The 8,460-nt window shown below is 53.1% G+C and overlaps 1 protein-coding gene across 4 annotated transcripts in view; it reads right to left on the bottom strand.

Annotated features, from left to right (window-relative positions):
* Positions 1–728: 728 nt before the first annotated feature.
* The window catches only part of Nacc1 (nucleus accumbens associated 1), an 18,864-nt gene continuing 11,132 nt past the window's right edge, over positions 729–8,460 (bottom strand). For all 4 annotated transcript variants that reach the window (XM_052167229.1, XM_052167227.1, XM_052167228.1 and 1 more), the window contains exons 2-6: positions 6,715–7,626; positions 6,369–6,542; positions 5,271–5,376; positions 5,062–5,159; positions 729–3,536 (exon numbers count right to left, since the gene is read on the bottom strand). In XM_052167229.1, coding sequence (XP_052023189.1) covers positions 3,274–3,536; positions 5,062–5,159; positions 5,271–5,376; positions 6,369–6,542; positions 6,715–7,618 — 1,545 coding nt within the window. In that variant the 5' untranslated portion in view covers positions 7,619–7,626 and the 3' untranslated portion in view covers positions 729–3,273. The remainder of the gene's footprint in view (positions 3,537–5,061; positions 5,160–5,270; positions 5,377–6,368; positions 6,543–6,714; positions 7,627–8,460) is intronic.

The following is an 8,460-nucleotide window of genomic DNA, read 5'->3' as shown; positions in this document are numbered from 1 at the left end:
TGGCAATAGAAGTAAAATCCCAGCATCTAAAAATAGGTATTCGTGCCAGGCGGTGGTGGCGCACGCCTTTAATCCCAGCACGTGGGAAGCAGAGGCAGGAGGATTTCTGAGTACGAGGCCAGCCTGGTCTACAGAGTGAGTTCCAGGACAGCCAGGGCTACACAGAGAAACCCTGTCTTGAAAAAAATCAAATCCACAAAAAAAAAAAAAAAAAGAAAGAAAGAAAGAAAGAAAAAGGTATTTGTACCATTAACACTGACAGGCTCTGGCTGGTCTTCAAGCCTCTCTCTTCTCTCCCAGCAGCGCAGGGGCGTGTTAGAAATTCAAGTGTTAACATCTGCGGGATACAGACTTTCACTTGTCCCAATCTTTGGTTCTGAGTCTGGGCTTTCTTTTGGCCATACCCACACATAAAGGCTCCTCCCTTGCCGTGTATCTCATGTATCTCAAGCCCCACGTCCTGGCGTTCACTGCCCTGGTCTGAGCTCCGTCCAGTCCCCGTGCTTCTGTTCTTTCAGCCTTTCTTGAGCCCCAGGACCTAGTGCTGTCAGCATGTGTGATCTAACACGGAGCTTAGCTCCTGTCTCCTAGTTGCACTTGTCATCTGAGACTGGGATGCATCTTAGTGGCAGCACCAGACCTCTTAGCACGGGGTGTGGTGTCAGGAGCAGGTGCACACCTCTGAGTGGGCAGCATGTCCCTTCCCAGTGAGCAGAGCACAGCAGGGCTGTTACAAAGGCGTCTTGTTTATTCTTATCAGCATCACTGACTCTCAGGGTTCACATTTCCCAACACCGCTCCTCTCCGTACAGTAGTTAATGTGCAATCTCACTTGTGGGCCTGGGAAGGGTGGGGGCTTGGCTCTGGGTGGGGAGGGCATTGGCACTTCACATGGGTCAGTGGGTGATGGCCTGTCCCCATGAGAGGCATGGATGGGTGGAGGGTAGCCACTGGGTTTGCCCCTACTTGTCTTTCCTGTTAAGTGGGTTACTCTTTCACCCTCCTGGGTGCTTGGGGTGGGGACCATGCAGTTCTCAGGAGGGCAGGGCAAGCAGCTGACTGCCAGAGGAGGGGCGCAGGGGTGGCTCCTGAGGTAAGGCACAACCCTGTCTTTGGCTCTCCTAGTGAGTAGTTTTCTCCCCTGCACCCCTGGCTTTATACTCCCCTCACCCCAAGCCCCGGGAGTCAGGGCCACCTCCTGAGGTGCTTGGAACCAATGGGCTCTGCTGCCCACTCTACAAGACCTCTCAGTCCCATGGAGCCGCCCCTCACTAAGCCTGGGCAGGGAGCGTTGCCCGCCCTCATACGGCCAGGCTCAGCTGCTTGCCAAGTTCTCAGGAGATTGTGCTTTGGGATCTTCGCTGGGGGAGGTGGGATAACAGGCCAGGGCAGGGTGGAGGGAGGGGTAGGACTAAGGTGCTTGTGCTTTAGCTAGGGATGTCTACTCCCCCCCCCCCAACTTGGCCACCCAGTGCTAAGGTACTGGGGGCCAAGTTAGACCTAACACCCCACCCTCACCATCAGATGTTACAAGGGATCATGGCAGATTAGAGGTGCTGCTGGCCTGGAGACAGGTCTCCAGATCTGACTCAAAAGGCTCCATCCCACCTTCTCCAATCCTGCATCCCCTGCCTCTGAAAAGGCAGCTAGAATGCAGAGTTGGGGAGAGGGAGGGAGGTCAGGGCGAGAACAGAACCAGTGAGATGGTGAAAGGACGTCAATGGAGGGAGTAACAGAAACCCTGTGCTCACATGTCAAACTCACACCCACAAGACTGCTCCTGGAGAGCGAGCGAGAGTGGAAAGGAGTGCGGCCACAGAAAGCTCCACAAGCTCCAGTGGATGCGGCCCTGCCTACCTCATCCCCCAGGAGGGGGCTCAGCGCACTGGGACCTGTGAACACCCTCAACTAGTCCCGGGGGAGAGGAAGCTGGTTGGATCCACAGGAGTCCTAGGGCACTGGGACTGGGCCCCTGTGGAAACATGCACCCACATTCTACACACACACATTCAGTTTTCCCTGCATCCTGCCTTCCACAGCCCAGGGACCCAGGGAACCTTAGACACATTCCCATTGATTTGAAAAATAAAAGGAAATCTTATACTTCAATATTTCATTCGCTAAAAAAATGTTTCAAAAAGTTATGTACAGGGGTGGGGGCTGGGAGCCCTGCCCAGGGTCGGATGGGAGAAGGGCACAGCAGTCTCCCAGCCTGCTCCCTGGTTCCGACCCTGGTCTTGCTGCCTCTTGATCTTCATGTTTTTAAAAGCAAACACTCTACGCAGGCACGCACGCACACACGCACGCACACCCACAATTCTGCCAGACTGGAAACCTGTCCTGAGACCCTTGCCTGCCCACAGGAGCACTGCTCTCTTGGAATGACCTCTTGGGCTGAGGGGGACCCACAGAGGCAGAGCAGGGTGGGACTAGGAGGGGTGTGATGGAGGCTGTCACAGAGGGTCAGTTCTGGAGTTTCTCTAAGCCTTTTGGGCTTGTTTCCTCAGTTTGTAAAATAGACAGTCCCTCTTGGCCTCACCTACCCCAGCCCCAAGGTGCAGGGACAGACAAGAGGGACAGGAAGGCGCTTTTGGAGACGTGGAAGCACTGGGGGACGGTGGGAGGGGTCCAGAGAACCCCTGGGCCCGTGGAGTCCCAAGCAGCCAAGTGAAGGGCAGGCTCTTCCTGAGTCCTGCCCATCCCCTAGCCGGGCCTGGTGCTGGGAAATGCCTAAGAGGAAGGGGAGCCAGGGCTCCCCATGAGTGTGGAGGAAGGTCACAGATCCCACCTGATGCCTGTCCTCTCTTGACCCAGCCCAGCTTGCTTTGGGGAAAAGGTGTGGGATGACGGGGAGGCAGAGGGGCTGGGAGCATGCAGCACCCCTGCGGGTTCTGGGGAGGGACAGACAGTAGCTCGTGACTAAGGTGGTGGGGGTATGTGTGTGACAGGAGGGGAGTGTGACATCCATGGGAGGGTCCTGGGCAGGTACTGGAGGACCTCCGCTGAGGGGGCTGTCTGTGTGGAAGCTGTATTCTATACCTATCAAGTTCTGCCCTTCCTCATGGTCATTGAGAAAGCTGCTGTAGGCACTACCCTCTGCTAGGTACACTGGCTTGGCCTTGGTCAGCCAGCTCTTGCATCCGGATAGAGGGCATGGAGCACCCCTCACAGGTCCTGGGGAGGGACAGACAGTAGATCGTGACCAGGTAGGTGGTAGGTGGGGGTGTGATAGGAGGGGGAGTGTGACATCCGGTAAGGGGGTGTCACATTATGTTACTGGAGAACCTCAGCTGAAGGGCCAGCCTCGCCATCGTGGCTGGCTGTCTCGAAGCTGTGTTCCATGCTCATCATGTCCGGTTCTATCTTGCCAGTGTCGCTGATGAAGCTGCTGTAGTTATCACCCTCCACCAGGTGCAATGGCTTGGTCTTGGGCAGCCAGCTTTTACGTACCACTCGGCGGGCATTGGTGCACATGTCGGCCGCAATGGCATTCATCTCGCTCTCCTTGAAGTTGGGTGCGAAGTTCTGGCAGTAGTCTGTGGGGTAGAGTAGGCAGCTGAGGCCTAGACGCCTCCCATTAAACCTCCCAGGGTCTATGAAAGTCCAGTGGATACCACTAACGATAAGAGACTACAGCTGCTCACCTGGGCACTGCTTCACCACTCCCTCAAGGAAATGTGGTGCTATATGATTCAGAGCCTAGGAGGTTACTCACGCCGACCCAGGCCTCCCCCTGACAAGCGGCTGCCAATGCCATAGACGTGCCGCCCTTTGACAGCTCTGGTCAGCTCAATCTTCTCTTGATTACCCTGGACTTGAGACCCTCCTGCTTGATAGAGACACTCACTCCAGTCCTTCCATACTATCCACCAAATGTGCAGAAACTGCCTACTGAACCCTCTTCCCCAGGAGACCACAAAGGAATTCAGAACCCTCCCTGCTTTTCCAGTGTAGCTGTGGCTAACCTCAAACTCTTCTAGTTCCAGTCTCTTCAGCGTTGGTCAGAACTTTCTCTTTAAAAAGTTTTAAAATTTGGATATGTGATGGTCAAAGAACAACTTGTGGAAGGGATGGAGAAGGTCGAACTCAGGTTGTTCAGCTGTGGAACCACCTCGCTGGCCTTCAACACCCCACCCGGTTTTTGAGGCAGGGTCTCTCTACATAGCCCTGGCTACCCTCAAACTCAAACTAAAAAAAAAAAAAAAAAAAAAAAAAAAAAAGATTCTCCTTCCCCTGTCTCCTGAGTGTGTACCCTTTATAAAAACTAATTTTTTAAAGATTTATTTATTATATACACAGTATTCTGTATATATATCTGCATGTCAAAAGAGGGCACCAGATCTCATTTTAGATGATTGAGAGCCACCATGTGGTTGCTGGGAATTGAACTCAGGACCTCTGGAAGAACAATCAGTGCTCTTAACCACTGAACCATCTCTCCAGCCCTAGAAAAACTATCATTCTGACATCTTCACGTGTCTCTGAGGATCAAACCCTAGCCATCCTGGAAGTGCCACACAGCTCCTGGGCCATTTCCCTGCCCTCCAATTCACTTTTGTTTGTTTGTTTTCGAGACAGGGTTTCTCTGCGTAGCCCTGGCTGTCCTGGAACTCTCTCTGTAGACCAGGCTGGCCTCGAACTCAGAAATCCGCCTGCCTCTGCCTCCCGAGTGCTGGGATTACAGGCGAGCGCCACCACCGCCTGGCTCCAATTCACTTAAGCTGGCGGCCAGTGGACTGCAGGGATCCTCTTGTCTTTTTCCTGAGACCTCAGACATCTAGCTTCTATTGTGAAGGCCAGGTCCTCACCTTCTGAGGCAAGCACTTTATGGTGGCACAGGCTTTTGAACCCTAGCACTTGAGAATTCAAGGCTAGCCTATAACCACATAGCTAACCTACAACTATATAGTTAGCTCCAGGCCAACCAGGGCTGCGTAGAGAGACCCTTTCTTAAAAACAATCAAAAACCCCAAAGCTAACCAACTAACCACCAGCCCAACTCCATCCATCCGTCCATCATGGTGGCCAGCTGCCAACCCCAGACCCCAGCAGAACACTCACACTTGACAGCATGGAGGACCCGACTGTCCAGTGGCTTGCGTCTGGGGTCATTGGTGGAAGAACGGATGCCGGTGCCACAGCTGTTGGCCAGTGTGTTCCTGGAGATAGGTAAAAATGTGGAGGGCATCAGAGTTTCTGGTAGAGGTTGGGGGGGAGAGGAGGGGAGGGCAACTTGCTCCTCAACCCTGGGGCTCTGGGGTGTACCTTACCGGTCAAAGAAGGAAGCCAGGAGCCGCCGTAGCAAGACCTTGTGCCGTGTGCCTGCACTGACGTGGCAGTTCATGAGTTGTGCCCTTGTGATGTATACATTGGTGCCTAGTAAGAAAAGTTACATTATCTGGGCCCAAATCTCAACTCACCCAGTCTGAACACCTAGTGTGCCACAGGCACTCTGAACATACCCAGGTATATACAAACATGGTGCTAGGGGCCCAGGAAGACCTTAGGCCCCAGTGGCAAGGAGCCCCAACCTGCTGGCCCAACCACACCCCATCTCCACTAGCTCCCATGACCTAGAAACCTACAGACTGGTCTTTGATGAGAAGCAAATCAACTTTTCTCTCCTCCTTCTCTCTGCTCCCTTCTTTGTTGTTGAGACAGGGTTTTCCATGTAGTCAAGGATGGCTTCAAACTCTGAATCTAGAAACTTGGATGTATCCTTCCTCCCTTGGAGATAGCTCTGTACCTCTCTCCTCACCTCCCTCCCTTCTGTGGTACTGAAAATAAAACTTGGAATCTAGCCTGGTGGAATGCAGCACACCTTTAACCCCAGCACTCGGGAGGGAGGCAGGCAGACCTCTGAGTTTGAGAGCTTGGTCTACACAGCAATGGGTTCCAGGATAGTCAGGGCTATACAGAGAAACTGGTCTTGGAAAGACAGAACAAAACAAACTGGCATCTCTTTAGCATGCTGGTTTCCACCCCAGCTTAAACTCAATTATTAATAGGGCTTTTTTTTTTTTTGGTTTGTTTTTGAGACAAGGACTCATGTATCCCAGGGGCTGACTGTGACCTTCTGACCCTTGTGCCTCCACCTTCCGAGTACTGGGATTATAAATGTATATCACCATGCCTAGTTTATGCAGTGCTTGGTATGACATCCAGGACTTTATGTATGCTAGGTAAGTCACTGCCAGCTGAATCATATCCCCAGTCCCAACTCCCCTACTCTAACACCTCTATTGTCAGAGCATCTGCTACTAACAGTGGCCCACATGGAAATGCAGAGTGCCATGTGCCCTGGGATTCAGAGGTAGGGTGCTGGTTTGCAGGCAAAGGGGATGGGAACTAAAGCACAGCCAGCATACCTGTTACGAGCTCCAGCTTCTCAGAGGGGTCACCTTCATCGTAGAGCTTTGGGTGGCAGCGATTGCCAATCTGGTTGATAAGTTCAGCTGGGAGAGATGCCAGGTCTTGCCTCACTCGAATGCGACTACGGGACTCAAGGACCACCTGCTCAGGAAGGGCCTCTACCTTCTCAGCTGTGGAAACGGGGCAAGTATGTTCGTATGTTTATGTTTCTCTCTCCCTCTCCCTCACACACACACACACACACACACACACACGCACGCACGCACGCACGCACGCACGCACGCGCGCACACACACGCACGCACGCACGCACGCATGCACGCACGCAGGGAGGGTGGCTCACCTGTCTGGCCCACGTTCAACATACTGTACATTGTGTACATGTTGCAGATCTGACGGTACTGCTCATCTGTGCCTTCCTCACCCGCATCTTCTTCTTCGTCCTCTTCATTGTGGTAGGAGCTGGGGCTGTCACTGGTGTAAGCACTGGAGGTACCTGGACTGGTCCGCTCTGACATGCTGGGCCCACTCACACATCCCCCCACGGCAACCACAGCCACTGCTGCTGTAGCCGTGGCCACTGAGACTGGTTGGGGCATCCGGTTAGGGGCCAGGTCTGGCGTCGAGAACTTGGCCATTTTGCGGCTGCCATTGCTGCCACCACTGCCTCCAGCCTCCTTCTGGCTGCTATCCCACAGCCTCTTGGCCATGGGTGTGCATTGTACCGAGTCCAACTCCTGTTCTGTCTTGACCCGTGACACAAGGGGCAGTGGTGTACTACAGGCTGGCCAGCCCAATGTCTGCGCTACAGGACTCTGAGGCTCTGAGGATGGGGCCTCCTCTGGGTGCAGGCCCTGGGAGTCGCAACTTGGAGAGCTAACTTTGAGGAAGAACTCAGTGCCTTTCTCCATGATCTCCTGGATCTGCAGGAAGCCGGCTGTGTAGATGAGCAGGAACTGGTCCCCCATGTTCATGCTCAGCCGGCCCGTATAACAAAAGGTGAGGATCTGCTGGAATGACTGTGGCTGCACGGCGGCCGGCAGTTCTACCACAGCACTGCGGCTGCTGTTGAATAGGTCCCGGAAGTAGGAGCTGCTGGCGGCCAGCACAGCACGGTGGGCTTTGAAGGCATGGCCCTTAACCACCACTGACACGTCACAGTACAGTCCCTGTAGTCGCTGCTCATTGAGGCACTCGAGGATGCTGTTGCCAAAGTTTGGAATCTCCATCTGCAGGGTCTGCGCCATGGCAGCAGCTGCGTAAGGACAGGAGATAGATACTGGACAGGTCAGGTGGCAGAAACCAACGAAGGCCCTGCCCTGCCCTACCTCAGCAATCTCACCTCCTGCAGGAGAGCAGGTGGAAGCCAGAAAGAACATCTGTATGGTAAAATCTGGGGTACATCTAAGAATGGCAGTGCCACTTGCACATCTTGTCCCCTCCCAGCCCTGCCTCTATGACCGCGTAACCCCAAGGTCCCTGCAGGGACACTATAGATACAGAACCCAGGGCCTTTAGCACGGTAGGCAAGCGCTCCACTATTAAGCTCTTGAGTTACTCAGCTGACCTGAGTCTTGATCGTCCTGCCCCCACCTCTCAGCACTGAGGTCCCTGACGTGCTTCATGTATGTTATATGATCTCTAGGACTCATACTTCCTGGTTTGATATAAGCACTATGTAACACTTTTCATATTCAAAAGTCTTTTCTATTGGAAACAGGGTTCCCATTATAGCAGGCCTAGAACTTACAGAACTCCTCCTGTCTTAGCCTTCAGAAGGCCAGGATAACAATTATGAATCGTCACATTTGTATTTAAAATGAACATTCTGGACAGGGGCGGGAGAGATGGCTCAGTAGTTAAGAGCACTTGTCTTTTGCAGAGGACCAAGGTTTGATTCCAGGTATCCAAATTTAAAACCATCCATTCCTCCAGTTCCAGGGAACCCAACAGATACACATGCATACATACTCACATGTAGGCAATATTCTTCATGCACATAAAATAGTAGTTCTAAAACAAAACAAAACACCCCCCCCGACACACACCTTTTTAAAAGGTTCTGATCAGTGCTGGGGGATAGAACTCA

The sequence above is a fragment of the Apodemus sylvaticus genome, chromosome 21 (genome assembly GCF_947179515.1).
Source record: "Apodemus sylvaticus chromosome 21, mApoSyl1.1, whole genome shotgun sequence".
Taxonomy (NCBI): domain Eukaryota; kingdom Metazoa; phylum Chordata; class Mammalia; order Rodentia; family Muridae; genus Apodemus; species Apodemus sylvaticus.
The sequence above is the reverse complement of the archived record's forward strand: the minus strand, read 5'-3'. Positions and strand labels throughout refer to the sequence as shown.